A 21518-nucleotide genomic window follows, 5' to 3' on the forward strand; every position below is an offset into this window, starting at 1 on the left:
ATACATTTCTTCAATTTCTTCGTCATCTGCAGAGCTAGTTGGCATATAAACTTGTACTACTGTAGTAGGTGTGGGCTTCGTATCTATGTTGGCCACAATAATGCGTTCACTATGCTGTTTGTAGTAGCTTACCCGCATTCCTATTTTCCTATTCATTATTAAACCTACTCCTGCATTACCCCTATTTGACTTTGTGTTTATAACCCTGTAGTTATCTGACCAGAAGTCTTGTTCCTCCTGCCACCGAACTTCACTAATTCCCACTATATCTAACCTTAACCTATAAGTTTCTATAGCAAGAATATATAAACCATTGCCAATTTGATCTCAAGGATGCAGTCTTTGTGAACAACTTTCTTTTTCAATAGTGTTTCTCTCATGTCTGGTCTCATTAATGCAGTGGCAAATTGTTGCTTAGGAAGATGAACATGTAGATGTTCCAAATACTAATTTATATTCATTCTTACATTAAAATAAAAAATGACAAATTGGGGAGTAATGATTCCATTTCAACAGCATTGCTTCTTCAGTCTAAAATAAATAGCAAAATAAGTGAAGGATTTGTGGCCCACCTATTAGGCTGAGTAAGCTGAAATTAGGATGACTAACACACACTGGACACCTCTACCATCCACATTTCTTGGGAATCAAACAATGAACAGCAATCCAGGAAATTTCATTTCTATTCTGTCTGTTAAGGTTACAGTTTAATGCAGGATGGATAAAGTGATTTAAATTGTGTAGGTTAGTGACATTGCTTCTCCACTGCTGTTCTAGGAGGTATCAGTCTTCTTTTCATGTGGGAGATACTCCTGCACTGCAAAGTTGTCAGTAGCTGCCTGTGGATACTGTCCACAAGAGTAATATTTTCACCAACAGATACCACATATTAGAGCAAGATGAAGTGGTCTTAGACCTGAAGTGAAAGTATTTTTGGTTCAAAATTGTTTTTGACATTGTTACCTTTTAGGTTAATGCACTTTGTCCAATGTTTTTCCAGTAAGGAGATTCCATCTACAAAATACCAGTAGATGACTACCATAACCATTTCACTGAACTTAAAGCTTTTTCGAGCCAAAATAGTAGGAAGGAAAAGCGTATCAATTCTGGGGAATAAAGTGAATGTTTAAACATGGCATGTTTCAGTTTCAAAGTGTGGCTTGGTTGAGTGAATAAGCGTTAAATTACAAACAGAAGGTCTAGGGTTGCATCCCAGGTCAGTCCAAGGATTTTTTTCTATCACTTGCCACTTACTGACAATAATTTGTTAATGTGAAAAATGTCAGTTTTAACTGTGGGTTGGAGCTCATATTAAGCTGTATGTACTCTTATAACTTGTTGGGTCAGTCAGTTCAAAGGTTGAACTAAGGTAAGGGTCTACCACATTCCCAATAGGACCACACTTGGTAAAGTTCCATGGTGTTCAAACTGATTTTGGGGCAATGACACATGTATTTTCAGTTTTGTAGTCTAAGACCTTCCTGTAGTTTTTCACTTATTAGGTGGAGGCGACTTGGGTTGCATTCACCAATCGTTGTTTCACTGCTTGCACAATAATGATTTAGAAAATCTTTTGTATGACAAAGAAAGCCCCAATGATAATTTTGCTGCTAGATTGATTTCTCATTTATTGATGTAGTGCCACCATATCCCACCTACTGCTTTGATTGCTGTTTTGTTCTTGGCATCAAGTGAGGGACCTATGTCTCATCACCAGTTAGAAAGTGGCACACAAAATCATTTGGGGTCTAGTTGTAGCAGTAAATTGCTGAGGAAGTCATTTTTATATTTGCTTTTGATCAGTATTCGACAAATGCAGTGCCCATCTTGCACAAAGCATTCACATAGCTAATTACTTCTGTCAAGTGTGTAACACTCTTTCATCTGATATTCATGCAGTAGTTGCTATTTGTAATATACTTTCCATTGGTTACTGTCCATTGCTGAATTAACATCTCAGTGGTTTCCTCTGTGGTTGCAGTTTTGGGATGCTCCCATGTGTTTTTCTTCAAGAGATGTCTGACCACTTTAAATTCAACTGACCATTGCACACTGTCCCTGTTTCTCCATTTTGAAACACAAAATGGCTACTAAAGAATCCAAATAGATTAAACTACTACTGTCCAAATCAAATGGATGCCTCACATAACATTATTGCGGAAGATGCACAACATATACCAATGTAACAGAAACAATATTACATTAATGTCGCTACCATCTTTGTGTTAGACCTCATGCATTGTAACACTGATTCAAAGTAGACTTACTACTTCTATTTATACAATTATCACTTGTAAACAGCATTATGAGACCACACACTATCACTTATAAACAGCATTATGAGACCACACACACACACACACACACACACACACACACACACACACACAAAGTGGAAGCAGCATTAAACAATGGAATGGCAAATAAGTAAGTTATTTAAAATTGTAATTGACTTTCCAGGTTTTTGTTTATTGTTACTTATTTTGAGACACTTGATACATGCAACAGATTGTACTTATAGACCAATTTGTCTCAGCAATATGTAAATGGTGTGTGTGTGTGTGTGTGTTTTCCCCCCTGTCTACAGGCAAATAAGGTGTGTACTTTGTCAGTATGTACTACATTCACTACAGACATTCTTATAATTATCCTTTATTTATTCTTTTTGTTTGTTTGGCAGTTTGTTATATTTATTACTCCCAAATGGCTACAAAACATGTCATTCTTTAACATTATCATTGATCTTTTGGCATCTGAAACTCGGTAAAAGTAAAGAGATGTTCTGTTGCAATTGTTGACTTAATAAAAAGCTGTCATTTAAGTCTAAGAGTAGATTTATTCAACAACTATGAAAATGATAATTTATTACTCACTGTGAAGATGACACATTGAGTTGCAGACAGGCACAACAGAAAGACTGTTACACCTCAAGACTTCAGCCAAAGCCTTCTTCAGGAAAGAAAGGAAAACACACATCACTTAAGCAAATATATATATATATCTCTCTCTCCCTCTCTCTCTCTCTCTCTCTCTCTCTCTCTCTCTCTCTAAAACACACACACACACACACACACACACACACACACACACACACACACGTGTAGTTTATGAGAGTCATGTAATCTCTGGGGAATAAGTATTTTCAAAAAAGAAAACGCAAATTTTCAACACTTTTATGTATACTCACCTTTCAAAAAAATACACTTTAAAAATAGGAATTAGGAAAAGAAAGGAAAAGTAGCTCTGGAGCCTTTAAAGCTTTTCCACAGGGTGATTGTCTCAAAGCCCTCTGATGACAATTTGAAAAAATACATCAAATGCCGGCCAGTGTGGCCGAGCGGTTCTAGGTGCTTCAGTTTGGAACCGCGCGACCGCTCCTGTCGCAGGTTCGAATCCTGCCTCGGGCATGGGTGTGTGTGATGTCCTTAGGTTAGTTAGGTTTAAGTAGTTCTAAGTTCTAGGGGACTAATGACCTCAGATGTTAAGTCCCATAGTGCTCAGAGCCATTTGAACCATTTTTTACATCGAATATGAACTTGCTCCCTTTCCATTGTGTCTTTTTTTCTGAGGAAGGCATTCAAATAGGGACAACATCCACATTTTACTCTGCCTTCTCGCCATTACCAAATGATATAGAAAGGGGAAAGAGGAAAGATGATGTAGTAGATGGTGGTTACCTACTACACAGAGTTCACTGAAATTTAAGTGAATGTTTTTCTGGTAATTTTGAAAGATTTGTCTACATCTACATCTACATATATACTCTGCTAGCCACCAAGCGGTGTGTGGCGCACAATTCGTGCCAAAGTCATATTTCCCTCCCTCTGTTCCACTTGCGGATCGCACGAGGGAAAAACGACTGTCTGAATGTCTCAGTACGAGCTCTATTTTCCATTATCTTTGAATGGTGATCATTGCACAATTTGAAAGTTGGTGGTAATAATATATGCTCTACATCGTCGGCAAAGATTGGATTTCGGAATTTAGTGAGCAGCACCTTCCGTTTAGTGCGTCGTCTATGTGCAAGTGTATCCCACTTCAAACTTTCTATGAGATTTTTAATGCTCTCACGATGACTAAATGTACCAGTCACAAATCTTGCTACTCTTCTTTGGACCTTTTCAATCTCTTGAATGAACCCCAACTGGTAAGGGTCCCATACAGGCGAACAATACTCTAAGACTGGACGAACTAACATATTGTAAGCAATTTCCTTTGTTGAAGGACTGCATTGCTTCAGGATTCTACCAGGATTTGTGACATAGATATAGTGATATCATTGACAAAATTCTGTGGTAGTCTTTGATGGGTATCTCACAGAAAAAAATAAAAAAAAGCGCCAAAAGAGCTTGTCGTTCCACGCTACGATCTTGTGTAGAAGTTCTCTTTGATGGTACCATGTTTCCACAGATGCCATAGGACAAATTGTTATCAAATGGGGGGGGGGGGGGATGTCCTGCTTCATCTCAATGCTTCAGAAGGAATTTTAGCGAGGAGATATAGTCACCAAGCAGGCAATAGAAGATGCTGATGTGTTAATTGTGAAAACTGTCATTTCCATGTCTTCCAAACATGACTGTTTTGTTGTTATTGGAGAAGGCATTGATATTTTTGTATGGTGACTGCTTTAGCACAAGATAATGTGTCCTTTTGCAAATCTGGAAGGGGTAAAAAAGGAGATGCACTGTATTTCAAAATAACCTTCAGTTATAAAGATATTGTGGAAAATATTTCTCCATGCGATAAGTGGTTTTGATACCACCTCTGCTCTGTTTGGCAGGGGAAAATTAAATTTTGCACCACACTTCAGAGTGATGCTTCCCCCAATAAAAGTTTTTCTATTTTCAAATAATCAGCTGCAGAAAAAGAGAAGATTGTGGAAGCAACTGAAAATTTCCTTGTGGCAGTTTATGGAGGTGACTTGAACAGTTCTGTAGATTAGTTGCGATATCCTTGCTGTTCTAAAGGGGCTATAAACACCAAATTTGGCTTGGCGCAGGACTCATGACATCGGATGTTAAGTCCCTTAGTGCTCAGAGCCATTTGGCTTAACGCACCTGCTGCCAACAAGGGATGCAGATCAATATCATGCATATAGAACTTATCTGCAACTTCAAATGTGGATGGCATATTAAAAAGACCAGCTCAAGTGTGGCTGGAAGAAAGATATTGGTGGTCTAATTCCAGTTCCACTGAATATCAACCAGCTCCATAGACATTGCTGAACATGATTTCACCCCTGCAGGTTCGGGAGCTTGAAGAGACTCCAGGTATTCCTGCCTGTCTCAAGAGGTGACTAAAAGGAGTCTCTTACTTTTTGACTGTCAGTATTATGGTCCCCATTAGGGTTTCACCTCCACACTTTCCATATTTTTCAGAAGTGTGGGCCATTTGGGGAAGGACACCTTACGTGGTGCAGCATATATCCATTGTGCACTGAGATCTTCTGCACCTGTTATTGTTATGGCTCTGCTGGTCCACCTATAATCCAGCTGTTTAGGTGAGGACACCTTATGGGGTGCATCATCTACATCCCGTCTGCAGTCCTCTTCTGCACCCATGATAATGATGGATCCTTTCACGCCTTTATTCACCAAGGTAGCCAGACGTCGTGAAGGGGTCATCATGTGCCCTCTTGGTTGTAGCCCCCTGATGACACAGGGATCGCACTGCTTATGCCTGAGCTGCAAACTCCCCACTTACGCCAAGGAGTAGATGCTTGTCTTCTTTAGCCATCAGGACTCGTGGCAATGGCCAACGTGCCAGGTGGCTTTTGGTGTGGCTGAGTGGTCTCCGTGGGGAGAGCCCATGATCAGAGTGGGAAGCATCAGGGCAGATAACCCACAATGAAGCAGATGAAGTTGTCCGACACTGGTGGTTGAATGGCCCTAGCAGTCTCTTAAGCGTGGAAAAGGCCAGTATAATGCTGACAGATGTGACCCCAGATCATTCCGTTCCCTGGCTACCCCAGGGGAAGAATGCAGGGCTAAAGATCAAGGACAGACATATTCTCCTCCTTACTTAGTTTGTGCCAGATCTGATGGGGAATCCTTTTTAACAACAAAGCCTCTGTTTTTTGTGTAGAACTTACTTCAAGTTTGAGGAAGTGGCGGGAATGTCCATAATGTGGAATGAGTTGGTATTGATAAAAAAATTATTCCCTACCCGGTTGCATGTATTGCTTGCCTGTGACAAGCTAGGTGATGTCCCGGTTTCCATCACCCTCCCCCCCCTTCCCCCCTCCCATAAGAGCTTAAACATGGTCCAGGGGAATATATCCCATAGAGGTCTCCTCTTGTAGTCCAATAATGAGTTGCATGCCAATCTTCAGCCTCAAGGAGTACACTTCGTCAGTTGTGTAGTGGACCTAATGACAACAAGATTGTTACCAGTGCCTTCATCTTGGCCTTTGAAGGTGATTTGTTGCCTGGAAAGGTCAAGGTGATGGGCTAGTTGTGTGGCATTAAACCCTACATTCCTCTCCCTAGGTAGTGTTTGAAATGCTGGAAATTTTGGCACATGTTCTCTTGATGTAACACTAGTCCCACGTGTCGGGACTATGTACATCCATTACACACAAACATTTCTTGTGCCCCTCCTCCCATTTATGTCAACTGTGGAGAGCACCACTCCCCCTGTTCACTGGAATGCACTATTTTTCAGACAGAGAGGAAAATAATGGAATAGACTGACCTACACAGAAGCAAAAAAGACGTATGCTTGCCTACTCCCTGTCTGTACCTATGACGATGTCACCCTGTCAGACAACAGTAACCATGCCTGCTGTGCCTCGTATAGTAGGCCCTCAGGGCTGCCAGGCAATGCCTGCTCCCTTTATGGTTGGGGGCACTCCTCCTCCCGTTGCTCCCCTCCCCTAACATCTACTTCAGGTGCAATGCCCCCACTCCCCCAGCCATCGGGGACATTGGTCTCCACTCCTCAGCCAGAGAAGAAACAATCTCCTCTGGCTCCTCTCACAAGGAAGGGATCTCTCAGGACACAGCCTTCCAAAGTTTCTGCTGCTGTGTAGCCAGACAGCAGCCAGTGGCTGAAGGAGCCATAAGCTGTTGGTTGTAGAGCTTCACAATGATCATTGGTTCATGAGACAAACTCTGAGTATACCTCCCAGCCAGAGAAACTGAAAGACAAGTGAGAGGACAGAATGAAGAAGCCTATTAAGAAGAAAGAGATCCCAGTGGCCCCCACATTGCCACTTATGTCAGGCTCCAATTCTGAGGATGAAGTGGGGATCCTAGCGTCCCCCGAGGACCCAGATGCACCTGGAGCCTCAGAACCAATTGTCACTGAGACCACAAGCCCTCAACAAGTGGCAGCATGTAACCCTGAGGTGTAAACTGCCTCCTTGGCCCCTTCGTGCCTTCTCAGACTACAGAAAGTGTCATCCTCCAGTGGAATTGTGGAGGTTTTTTCCCCCCCACCTGGCTGAGTTATGACAACTCTTTAAGCAGTACACCTGCTTTTAGTGTTGCCCTTCATGAAACCTGGATTCCAGTAATGCCGACATCTGTCCTTAGTGGCTATTGGAGGTGTTACAAAAATCGTAATGACTATAACGGGGTGTCAGGTGGAGTATGTATATATGTCCTTACCTTTGTGTATAGCGAACCTGTGCCCCTTCAAACATCTTTAGAAGCTGTAGCTTTGAGGGTGGGGGCAATGCAGGAAACTACCATCTGCAACATCTATTTTCCTCCAGATGGTGAAGTACCACAACGTGTATTGTCGGCACTAATTCCTCAACTCACCCCCACCTTTCCTACTTTTGGATGATTTCAATGTCCATAACCCTTTGTGGGGTGGAACCAAGATTACTGGCTGTAGTAAAGGTATCAAGACTCCACCAGCTCAAATCAACCTGTGCCATCTAAATACAGGTGCCCCCGCTCATTTCAGAGTGGCATGTGGCACATAATGGCCACTGATCTCTCAGGTTATGGCCCTGACCTTCTGCCCTCTATCCTCTGGAGAGCTCACGATGACTTGTGTGGTAGTGATCACTTTCCGCTCTTCCTGTCCCTCCCCCAGCATCAGGCTGACTGGGAGGCTTTCACCTCTGCTACCATCGTTGAATCTCCATTGCTTGGTAACATCATTGTGGTTATCCATAATGTTACTACCATCATTGTTTCTGCAGCTGAATTGGCAATCCCATGTTCCTCAGGTTGCCCCCAGTGAAAGACTGTGCCTTGGTGGTCGCTGGAAACCACTGCGGCCATTCAGGATCGTAGGTGGACCCTATAATGTCATAAGCAGTACTCATCAATGGAGCGCCTCATTGCCTTCAAATGGCTCTGCGCCCAGGTCTGTCAACTAATCAGAACACTGAATCAGGGGTGCTGGGAACATTATGTCTCCACCATTGGAACACAAACCTCTCCTTCCCAGGTGTGGACTAAGTCCAGGTGTCATTATGGATATCAGGCCCCTGCAGGTATACCTGGGATTTCCACACAAGGAGCTGTATATACCAACCCAGATGCAATCACAGAGCATTATGCTCAAACCTCTGCATCTGGGAATTACCACCCCACCTTTTGTACCCTAAAACAGCAGGTGGAACGACAACACTTATCTTTTAGATAGTGTCGGAAGTTCCATGCGGCTTTTCGCGGATGATGCTCTACTATACAGAGAAGTTGCAGCATTAGAAAATTGCAGCAAAATGCAGAAAGATCTTCAGTGGATAGGCAACTGACCCTTAACATAGACAAATGTAATGTATTGCGAATACGTAGAAAGAAGGATCCTTTATTGTATGATTATATGATAGCAGAACAAACACTGGTAGCAGTTACTTCTGTAAAATATCTAGGAGTATGCGTGCGGAACGATTTGAAGTGGAATGATCATATAAAATTAATTGTTGATAAGGCGGGTGCCAGGTTGAGATTCATTGCCTTAGAAAATGTAGTCCATCAACAAAGGAGGTGGCTTACAAAACACTCGTTCGACCTATACTTGAGTATTGCTCATCAATGTGGAATCTGCACCAGGTCGGGTTGACAGAGAAGATAGAGAAGATCCAAAGAAGAGCGGTGCATTTTGTCACAGGGTTATTTGGTAAGTGTGATAACGTTACAGAGATGTTTAGCAAACTCAAGTGGCAGACTCTGCAAGAGAGGCACTCTGCATAGCGGTGTAGCTTGCTGTTCAGGTTTCAAGAGGGTGCGTTTCCGGATGAGGTATCGAATATATTGCTTCCCTCTACTTATACCTCCTGAGGAGATCTTGAATGTAAAATTAGAGAGATTCGAGCGCGCACAGAGGCTTTCCGGCAGTCGTTCTTCCCGCGAACCATATGCGAGTGGAACAGGAAAGGGAGGTAATGACAGTGGCACGTAAAGTGCCCTCCGCCACACACCTTTGCGTGGCTTGCGGAGTATAAATGTAGATGTAGATGCAGATGTAGATGTAGATGTAGATTTTACTGCCACCCTGAACCTTACAATGCTCTGTTCAGTGAGTGGGAATTTCTCAGTGCCCTTGCAGATTGTCCTGACACAACCCCTGGGCCACGGCACATCCATCACCAATTGATTAAACATCTGTCAGAGGATTACCAGTACCACCTCCTTTCCGTCTCAACCGCATCTGGAGTGATGGTGAACTCCCATCGTAGTGGCAAGGAAGTATCCTTGTTGCAGTGCTAAACTGTGATAAGAACTCACTAGATAAGATTAGCTATCATCTTATTAGCCTCACCAACATTCTGTGCAAGCTGCTTGAATATGTGGTGAGCTGGCAGTTTTGTTGGCTCCTTGAGTCTCGGGGGCCTTCTGGCTCTATCTCAGGGTGGTTTATGCCAAGGTCACTTCATCACTGACAATTTGGTATACCTGGAGTCTGCCATCTGAACCGCCTTTTTCCACCATCACCACCTTATTGCCATCTTTTTTGACGTGACGAAAGCCTATGACACCACTTGGTGACATCGCATCCTTGCTACTTGTGCACGAGTGGGATCTCCAGGGCCCATTCCCGATTTTTATACAGAACTTTTTGCCGCACCGCACCTTCAGAGTTCCATTTGGTGCTTTACACAGTACCCACCCATATCCAAGAAAATGGGGTCCTGCAGGGCTCTGCACTGAGTGTCCAACTCTTTTTAGTGGTCATTAATGGTCTCACAGCAGCCGTGAGGTCCTCAGTATCACCCTTCTTATATGAAAGGTGTGCCCACGGCTTTCGGTTTTCAGCTGCCAAGACTTGCATCATACATTTCTATTGCCATTGTACAGTTCACCCACACCTACTACTTATCTTGATGACCCTCTCCTTAATGTCATGGACTCTTTTTGCTTTTTAGAACTGGTTTTCGATGTCTGCTTAACTTGCTTCCCCATCTTCGTGAGTTTAAGCACAAGTGCTGGCAGCACCTTAACATTCTTTGATGCCTGAGTCACACTGACTGGGGTGCAGGTGGCCCTACACTGTTGCAGCTGTACAAAGCGTGTCCAGTCCTGTCCTGACTATGGGAGCCTCGCATATGGTTCAGCACCGCCCTCAGCATTGCAGATGCTGGGCCCTATACACCATTGTGGAGTTTGATTTGTCTCCCACAATGGCGGCCCAGATTGGAGATTATAACTGCAGTCTGTGTCTAGTCCCTTCTCACTGAACTCAAGTCATTCCCTCTACCCCCTCTCCTGCAGGTCCACTCAGTTCACCCTGCCACTCTTGGGTGCTTGTTTCTCTCTATTCTTGATGTGTTCCAAGGTTCAGAGGTAGTTTACTCTGATGACTTGATGGTTGGGTTCGCTTTTGCTCATGCAGAACATACAGAACAGTGCTCCTTGCCAGATGGCTGCAGCATTTTCACTGTAGAGCTAGTAGCCATCTCTTGTGCACTTGAGCATATCCATTCCTGCGCAGGGGAGTCCTTCCTCTTTTGTACTGACTTCTTGAGCATCTTACAAGGTCTCAACCAGTGCTATCCTCGCCATCCAACAGCCTGTTTACGTACTCAAACAATGTGGAGGGTCAGTGGTCTTCATATGGACCCTAGGACACTGGGAATCCTGGGAAACAAACTTGCCGACAGGCTAGCCAAAGAGGCTACTTTTAAACTGCATCTGGAGACGGGCATACCGGAATCTGATCTTCGATCAGTATTATGCCGCAAAGTGTTTGGGCTCTGGACTACAGAATGGCACTCCCTGACTCCGCTGAACAAGTTACATATGGTAAAGGAAACGAAGAATGTGTGGAGGTGCTCCATGTGAGCCTCTCACAAGTACTCCATTGTTCTTTGCTGGTTCCATGTTGGCCATACTTGGCTGACTCACAGTCACCTATTGTGTCACAAGGACTCACCTCATTGTCGCTGTGGTTCATGCCTGGCAGTGGTCCACGTCTTGTTGGACTGTCCCAATTTAGCCCCCCTGAGACAGACTTTTAATCTTCCTGATGCACTACTTACAATGTTAGGTGATAATGCCTTACTGACTGATCTAGTTGTAAGTTTTATTTGGGAGGGGGTTTTTATCACTCATTCTAAGGGTGGGCGTGTGGCCATTCTCCCAGGCCTTGCTGTACCTCCACTTTCACTCTTCCTCATTCCCTCTGGTGCTGTCTGTCTGACTTGGTGTTTGTGTTTTCACCATCTGTGATTCTTTCGCCATGTATTTTTAGGCTGGAGATTTTTGTGTGTTGCAGAGTGGCTGGGTCATCCTTTTTTATTCTTGTGATCAGCCAGCCCATGCTGTCTGCTATATTGTTTTAGCACCTTATACCGCTTTTTGCTTTATAGTTAATGTTTACGGTTTTGGCTTGCTACTTTTATTTTTCTTTCAGTGTGGTTACACACTTAGTTTTACGCATTTTGTTCCTTCCCCACATTTCATTAGGATTCTAGTGGGGTATGGTTTTAATCCAAGACCTGTGTGGCTGAGTCAAAAGGGACCGATGACCATGCTGTTTAGTCCCTTTACCCTACAAACCAATCTACCAAACATGATTTCATGCCAGTGCAAAAAGAATCGGGGCAACAAATGCACCTGCAAAAAAGTAGGACTTCGATGATACATTGTGTATGTTCATTGTGGATTCAAACCATGCAGTAATGCACCAGAGGTTGAATTCAACATGGAAGATGAGTTAGATGATCCATGTGTATTGGTCAAACTGGTAACTTGTATACATCAACCACATCATAGCCAAAACAACAAAAATTGTTTTTTTTTTTAAGTTAAAAAATTGTAATTGTCATTAAAATAAAATTTAAGGCCTATTTTTAAACAGTATTTTGTTGAAATATGAGTATTGTAAAAGTGTTAAAACTTTGTGTTTTTCTTTTTCAAAACTACTTATTCCCCAGAAATTACATGAGTCTTGTGAACCACATATCATATATTACATACATAGTGGCTTAAAGACGATATTACATTCAGGAATACTATTTTTGACTGAGGATGGCATTTTCAGTTTCATGTCCACTTTCACTAAAATTTTTAATGCAACATTTTTCTGCATGTATAGAAAGTAATTACAAATATTTTGCATGACTCATGAAGGAAATTAAATCCTCTGCAACAATGGCTATTATGCATTGTGCACAAAACTGTACATGAAGGGTTATTTAAAGTGAAACCACTGGCATATCTGACAGTTGTGATTTCTTGGTTTTCATAGCCTTGTATCTCAGTAGCTGTTCTGAATTTTCCAACGTATTATACATGAAACTTGCAGGAAATGTAACACTCTTTAAAACTGATACTATCATATTTTTGCCTAAAATATTCTGGAAGCAAGTGCCATTTCTTAGTGGTTTCTCCGAGATGGTGAATAATGCTGCACAAGGGGAGACAGTCGAAAAACTTGGATTTTTCATGAGATGGTAATACATACAGCATACCAGAAAATCAAAATTACTTCACTTTTTGCAATCCAAAATGCTATCTTTACTGGGTTATAACCAAAGATGTTGCCCACTCATTTGCAGACATGGCTTCGATGAGTTCCAAAACTGTCAATCTGTCTAGCTCATTCTTAACTGCATCACTCCGTCCGAGGGGCACAGGTCCTGCATGGAAGAAGCGAGGATGTGCCGAGTTCTTTAATGTAGTATGTGCTGAAAAGTTCTTCCCAAACCCTCCAGAGAAAATGTCAAGGTACTCCTTACCAAGGGTTTCCAATTCCCTAACCTGTATGTGGTCTGAGACAAATCACTAAGGCATGAAGGCCGAATTGAATCTCTGCATCCACACTGTGAGTCACAAGGAAGGTGAGGCATTGTGTGACACCTTTGTACATTGCCTTAATTGTAAGCTGCCCTTAGAGTGGATTGTGTTGTTTGTTATATGCCACTAAGTGGCGAGCTGTGGATTGAAGGGGCAATGCTCCCAGCTGGAGATATCTTTGAGTGTTTAACAGGGGCACCAGTGCCAACTTGTAGCTAAATTTGTTTATTGCACAAAGTGAGCATGATGAGCATTTCATAAGTGACACCACTGTGGTGTGACTGACAAAATCACAGTAATATCCATTAGTACCTGTCAAGGTGAGTGTTTTTTGTCCAGAGCACAGCAGACAAACATGAGATGTCTTTCCTTCTGGCATGCCTCATACTGTGCCCACGTGTTGGACTACAGAAAAGAGCACCAGTTGGATGGCTGAGACTTCTTTCCTCGTTTGTGAGACAGAACTGGAGTGTGGCAGTGTCTGCGCTCTACTGTTGCTGCATTTGCTGTGTTGACAAAGTTGAATCCCTCTCCCGGCTCTGATGTGACAGCCGCCACCTTGCCCCAGCCTGCAGTCCGGGAAACTTAGAAGGATTCGTCCCATTTTAAAATATCCTCTAGAGTAGGGTCCTCAAATTGTAGAGCTTTCTGATGCACCTCCTTGTCCAGAAGCACTCGAATTATCACATCCCAAATTATCTCCTCTGCGTACGATTCCTTATTTACTGGAGTCACAAAACAGCATTTCCTACTGAGTCCCTGCAATTCAGCTGCTGTTGTGCAATATGACTGATTAGAGTGTTTATGACACTGATAAAACTCTGCAAGGGAAGCAATGACATGGCATTGTAGAGTTGACATTCATCAAGAATCAGGTGTGCCGGTTCCGTGGGAGGGATCAGTTTGCATAAAACCTGGTATGAACTGGTTGAAATCCATGATAGGAAAAGCGATTTTATAATGGCTGGCTTTGTTACTTGGAATGTGGTAGAGTGCTGCTGGAGGCGTTTTTCACATGCTTCCCACTCTTCTGCTGTCTCATCATAAGGCAGAAATGATGGCATACTTGAAGGTGACTGCTGAGAGAGTGACACGGACAGCAAGGCCTCTTGACATTTCTATCCCTTGAAGTGCTGTTGCAGAAATTTCTGTCGCACAGCTTCCAACAACACACCCAGTAATGCAGCTAGTTGCACAGGTCCAAGGTTTTGTAACAAATGAAAAATGGCCGTGATTGTTGCCAATTATGTTGTAACTCACAACATAAAAAAACCACGTGATGTCACCTCCAGAACAGTTAAATTTAATGATCTCACAGGACAGTAGTTCACAATGTATGAAATGTACGCTGTAGCCATATGTCAAGATAGGTACAGTACAGCTGTAGCTAGTGTAGGAAACAGCCCGGTGAGTGAGAGCGGACTGAGAACAATAGCTGGGCAGCGATCGCATACGGAAACTGTGTGTTTCATGTGGCACTGGGAGATGCCTGTGCAGCTGTGGTGTGTGGTCACTTGGCCTCAGTGTCCTCTCCCTGGCGGTCATACTTCGCAATAGTGGACATGGAGTGACTGTCGCGTCATTTGTGTCAGTCATGCGACTTCTCCGATGTCGGCTGGTGCCCGATGTCTAGGTGGCAGCACGGTGGTTAGCGTACATAAAATAGATAGAATAAAGGTACCCACCCATCAAGTAATTTGGATGTTGAATGATAGACAGGGAAAAAAATACTATTTAACTTGTAGAGGGAATCAATAAGGCGGGGGGGAGGATGTTGGGTGGGGGTGGGGGGGCAGCGGCTAGGGAGAATGAGGTAGCAAGGGAACAGGATACAAAAGTGACACTAGTATGGCCACTGTGATGTGGACAGTGTAAGTCGCTTGTTGTATGCAATGAAATAGGAGATGTGGATTACAGGGAAGAGGGAGAGGGGCAGAAGAATGGGCTGGGAAAGATGTAGATGGAGAACTCAAAAATAATAGTGTGGTGGTAGTTTAGTAGAGTGATGCAATGAACGAAAGGGTCATCATAAGCGGTAGAAAGGGGGCAGGGGAGAGAAATCACGCTTAACTGGGTGTCATAACCATATAAAAAGTTGTGCATAAGCTGCAACAGAATTGATATATGTAATGGTAACTTTCACAAGTAGTTCTGTATGTGTGTGGGTTGGATATGCCTATGACAGGACTGGAATAGTATGTGCTGGATAACTGCATGTGATAAGTCTTTCACCTCAGTCTTTCATTAAGATATGACCCATGTTCCATTGTACTGGGAATGGCTGTGACATGTAGATTGACCAGAATTTTTCATGTGTTGGGTGAACTATGGAATTCTGTGTTGAGAGAGTTGGGAAATGTTTGGGAAGGATATTCTCATTCCAGGACACAATTGAAGATAGACACCAAAAGTGGCAAGGCCACCAGTAAAAAGTGCCATCTCCCATAACAATTCTGTTGCAACTTCTGTATGGTCTGTTATGTGGATATTACATATGAATAGCTTCCACTAATCTGGCTAAGAGCAAAGTTCAACCTGCAGTGGCAGAGCATTCCACAGAAAACACAACCTGCTCAACTCTCATGGCTGCTTCCTTCTTTCCAAAACCAGCTACTTCAAACTGTGTATCTTGGTACTGAACTATCCCTGGCCTCAACCTGTCCGACTCTTATCTCTGCACCTGTTCCCATGCCCCCCTCCCCCTATTGTAACAGCTCATCTTCACTTCGCTTTAGTTCATTTCTGCCAAACAAGAATTTCATATCTTACAAACCATTCATTAAAATATAATCATCTCCAACTATTAAATTGGATGTGTCAATGATTATATGACAATTAGAAGGTTGTAAAAGTTGTTTTTGTCACACATAATTGTCAGAAGATCTCTGTAGGTACACGGTGTACATATCCTATAGCATAGTTGAAAGTTCATTTTACTTTTTCGTTGTACTAGTGGTGCAGGTTATTCTGACTGCTCTCATATTTCTATGGCTGTTGTATTATAAAACAGTTCATGAGATCATGAGATTCATCAACTTCTTGCAAACTTCTTTCCTGTTTGCCTCTATTTACACAATAACTTCCATGGCAAACATAATCATGGCTCTATCAGACCGGCAAATTATCCAGCACATATTAGTTTTTGTTCCAGACACTCGAAAGTAGTAAACCTTCTTCCCATGTTTTTCACTTAGAGTTTTGGACTGACCTTGAATTCTTAAGGAGATCAATAAAGTTTTGGCCTTGTCATACTAATTGCTTTGTAATGTAAACAGTGCACTGTGCATGTGAATAACTGTTAAGATAAAACAATTGTTGCTGTGCAGCCTCTGTGGTACCAGCTACATTCCATTTGGACTAGACTTACTCAGTTAAGCTCTTGGCAGACTGTGTACTTTTTTAGCATCAAAAAGATACTTTGAAAGAGCTCCCACAGGCCCTTTTAGAAGTCTAAAATAAAATTATTAATTTGTTACAGTAACAAACACTTTTGTTAAAATTTTTACATGGAATCAATTTTGGGGGCTGGTGTCTTCCATGTATGTCCTTAAAATATGAGGTCAAGTTGGTGACCTTGTAATACATACCTCCCTCCAGTTCAACAGATGGTACTGATTGCTTCTGACCCACCATTTATATAACACGTTGTTTATTCAGCTACACACAATAATCTACTGAAATTGTGTACTATTACTTACTGTACCGTAAATTTTAATTCCTTCTTCATAATAAGAGACAGTATGGTATTTTTAACAAATTAATAACTGTAACAAGTGACACACACAGAGACAGAAAAAATGTGTATAAAATGACCTGGTGAAGCGGACACACCTGAGGGAGATTATATTTCTGTATAAATGGAAAAACATATGAGGACTAGCGCACTGTAAAATACCTGCATTTTGCAAGAACCTGCTTCATTGGCTGGTCCATGCTGAAATTCCTCTTAAGGGTTTTGGTTTTCATTTCACAGATATATCATTATCATACATTACTATGAATGTATTAAGAGAATAAACATTACGTTTGACCAAAGATATTCACTTAAAGTAGTTCCGCTCTGTAGATATGATTGGATAAACAAGATGACTTTCAAAGACTAATTTTCTACTGTGAGAAATTATTTAAATCACAATGAAAAGACATACAGAGTGTTTTTAAAATTAATTTTTGTGAAGAGTTGCTTTTAAAAGAACAGAAGAAGGTAAGATGAGAAAAGAGCTTATAGTGGGTGGGACACTTACTTTAAGCCAAAGTTTATTGAAAGTATTAAGAACTGTACTACTGCCTGTCTTCACATTAAGTATGTGACGTGGTGGCATGATATTTTTAGCTAAAAATTTCTAAATGTTCCAGTATTTCCAGTTTTTGTTTTTGTTTGTATTTTTTGCTAGGTGTAAATATTTTCTTAAGTGTGTCAAAGGATGTAAATGGGCAGTTACTGCAGATTTATTTGACTGTTGAAGGTGACACACTGCAAGATGTTCATTACACTGCAACATATTGGGGTGGTTTATAGTAATAGATAAATGAAATGAAATTAATTGTCAGATATAGTAATTTGTTACTTTTCAGCCACCAGAGAGCAAGTGCTCAACCATAAATTATTTTAATGGCTCTACAACTAGTCTAGGGCTCTGATTACACACTGTTGTATTGTGCCCCAATGAAATCTCTTGAATCGTAAAAACTCAGCTTGAAGATGGTCAATAAATTAATAGCAAAACACAAAAACAACATGACATAGAAATAATCCATTGGGACAAGGACATACCCTGACAATGGTATTAATATTCAATCTCAGTTTTATTTAGCTCAAGAATACACGTTATATTGTATGGTGGCCTTGCAGAGGCTAATATTAATTACAGTGAAACAAATTTGATTTGAAATAGTTGTGCAATCAAAGCAAGGAGAGCATATATAGGCAATATTTAACTTCTGACAATGGCATTGTGCAGTGCACCAGAATGTTAACCTGAAAAAATTGACCATATTTAATTGTTCACTCAAGTGTATCTGAATAACCAATTCACCAACAATAATGTTCAGTAACAAAAAGCTATTGTAATTCATAATGAGTACACATTACATACGTGATATTGCTTGTAATGTCACACCACTTTACTCTAAAATTCATGCCACTTGGACCTTCGTACAAATGGGTACAGTTTTGGCAGTTGATCTTGTATACTCCAGAATGTGTAAGTCTTCTTGTGTTTTATTCTTTTATTTAGTGTATGAAGTCATAGTCATTTTTTGTACAAAAACTAATGTGTATTTTGAATTGATTGAAAATGGTAGTTATTTTGTAAAAGAGGTTTCTAACAAATTCCAGACTATGGTGTGTCCTCTTGTTACTGTCAGCACGGTGTGATATAAGCACTGAGTCAACCTTTCTGTAGTTTTATGGTAAAGGGAATCTACTTTCTTTAGGGCATTTGATAGTGTTTATTTTGTATGGTATAATGTATTGTGTATAGTATTGTGTGGTGTTGGTAGGCTTCCTTTATATATCAGAGTCAGTATAATTTAAGGAGTAAAGATAAAACTCACTGAACAGTTGAGGTACTGAGTCATTGATAGGCACGTTAACAATTTGTGGTTTTCTGCCATGCACCCGTTATATGCAAGACCCTAGTCCATCCTTAAGCCACATCTACTCTCAACCCTTTGCCACCTTGGTCATTATGATTTACATAAATTCTAATAGTAAGAAAATTCTAGTCTTTGACAGCAATCTGTTTTATCCAGTGTACTTACTCTAGAAAAGAATAAACTACTTTAAGTGAATATCTTTTGCCCCACACAATATTTATTCTCAGTGTTGTCATACTTAAGGTTCTTAGCAATATACAAGGTCTGTTCAAAAAATTCCGGAACATTCATAATTTCGTGTCAATGGTGTGTTGGAGTGAAATGCGGTCAGCATTCCTCCATATGCCTGTGTTTAATGTATAACTGTCAGAAGTTTCCTTGTTGTATGTATGTTAGTTATTGTTCAGTACTGTGTTGAGTAGAACATTGTATCGCACAGTTTCCGAATTTCAAAATGGCAGAGCTAAAGGAGCAACACATTTGCATTAAATTTTGTGTGAAACTCAAGAAAACATTTACATAGACACACAAAATGATGCAGGAAGCCTATGGTGATGCCTGGTTAAGCTGTACTTGCTGTTACGAATGGTTCACCTGGCTTAAAAATGGCCAGATGGAAGTTAAAGATGATCCTAATTCAGGGTGCCCTTCAAATCTGCCAATGACGCTCATGTCAGAAACGTCAATGAAATTGTGCGTGCCAACTGGAGACTGACTATCTGAGAGACTGCAGAAGAATGTAACATTTCAGTTGGATGATGTCATGAATTCCTGACACAGCATCTTGGAATGCATCGTGCTGCCACCAGGTTCATCCCATGGCTCAAGACCAGAAAGACCTTCACCTCGCAGTCTGTGAAGAGCTTTTGGATCACGCAAATGAGAGCAAGATGCTCCTTAAGAGAATCATAACTGGTGGTAAGGATGGGCCTAAGGTTATGATGTTGAGACAAAGGTTCAATCTTCACAATGGGTCGGGAAAAGTTCTCCAAGACCAAAAAAAAACTCAACAGATCAGGTCAAATGTCGAAGCCATGCTGATAGTTTCCTTTGATTAGTTCATCAGGAATTCATGCCACAGGGACTAAATGTTAATCAATGGTACTATTGGGATGTGTTGCAATGCCTGCAAGATAATGTGAAAAGGAAACGGCCTGAAATGTGATGAGACAATTCATGGCTCTTGCATCACTATAAAGCACTGGCACATTCATCCCTGTTGGTGCGTGACTCTTGCACAAAAAATTAAATCACTGTGCTGCCTCATCCTCCTTACCCTCCAGACCTACCCCTGCACACATTTTTTTTTATTTCCAAAGTTGTAAATCCTGTTGAAAGGATGAAGATTTGCAGTGATAGATGAGATAAAAGAAAATTCGCAGATGGCGTCTCGTGTGATCCCACAGTAGGCGTACAAAGGCTGCTTCCACAAGTGGAAACGGTGTTGGGAATGGTGTATCAATTGTGGAGGAGAGTATTTCAAAGGAGATCCTGCACAATAAGTAAAAGGTAAATGAAGAAAAATTTCGTGTACAAAGTTCTGGAAGTTTTTGAACAGACCTTGTATTTGTGAAATAAAAACCACAAATCTTAGATGAGTTTTAGCGTGGACCATCAGTGAAACAGGTTCTCGGAATATGCAGATGTTTTATACTGCTCTGGTTTATTTTTTTAATGTTTTTTCCCATTTATATAACAATATAACCTTCCTCAGTAGTGTCTGCTTTACCAGGTTTTGAAGGAAAGCCTTAAGTGAATATTGGAATCCCTGCTAATGGCTTTAAAATACATAATGGAAATCAAAACCTGAAAAACTGAAATACAGCCAGTTGATAGTCTTTTATTCCTAAACAAATATAGTAATTATTTTGATACTGCCACAATAGCAATAAATGGGAGTGTTTGCATCACTGAGGAACTATTTGTCATTTTGTATAAGTGCAGGACTAGTTTTTCAACCATGAACTGTGTTCTATGCTATGATGTTCATCAAAATGAAAAAAAAATAATAATAATGAAAAACTGGCAGCAGTGGACAAATTCTTTACTGCAGCTATGATCTTGTGAGCCACCAGAAAGTGGCTTGGGTGAGCGAGGATACACACAAGCCACATGCTCCACAAGGCTACATGCTCCAAAATAATGTTATCTTTAGTTGATGGTGGTTACCTTCTAGGTAGGACCTATTTGGGTCAGTATATCTCCACTCATTCCTTCCTTTGCTCAAAACATTACTGCATATTGTTTTCATGAGGCATATATGGGCCGCTCCATTTTCGACTTCTAACAGAGTGAGGGAACATATGTGTTGGTGACACTTGTAAACTGAAATTGCACTTCTATTAATTACAATTAGTACAAGTCTTAATTAACTGTTTACTTATTTTCAGTGATTCCATTGCTGGTGGAATATTATCAACTCTCTGCTTCTATTACAATCATGGTGAGGTAAGTAATTTAATCAAATTACATTGAAATTTTAATAGACTCATAAACAAAGTGTTGTGTCCCAGAATCTGTTTCATATGGAATGCAGATGTAACACATGATTGTCATTTTAGATGTGAAGACTTATTTAGACCCAGTTATTTTATGCATAAAATTGTTGTATTAGGCATTGTAATTATAAAGACTAAGACCACCTTGATGGCTCCAAGTGGGTCTGCAGTCCTTATTTAATAGATACATGTACAGAAATAACTTTCTACAACCACTGTTGGT

The 21518-nt window shown here is 41.1% G+C and overlaps 1 protein-coding gene across 1 annotated transcript in view; it reads left to right on the top strand.

Moving 5' to 3' along the window:
- Positions 1 to 21518, top strand: part of LOC126470156 (probable C-mannosyltransferase DPY19L1) — a 216823-nt gene that overhangs the window by 50842 nt on the left and 144463 nt on the right. Inside the window, exon 5 of the mRNA XM_050097774.1 lies at positions 21188 to 21245. Within this exon, the coding sequence (XP_049953731.1) occupies positions 21188 to 21245 (58 nt within the window). The remainder of the gene's footprint in view (positions 1 to 21187; positions 21246 to 21518) is intronic.

Source organism: Schistocerca serialis, chromosome 3 (genome assembly GCF_023864345.2).
Source record: "Schistocerca serialis cubense isolate TAMUIC-IGC-003099 chromosome 3, iqSchSeri2.2, whole genome shotgun sequence".
Lineage (NCBI taxonomy): Eukaryota > Metazoa > Arthropoda > Insecta > Orthoptera > Acrididae > Schistocerca > Schistocerca serialis.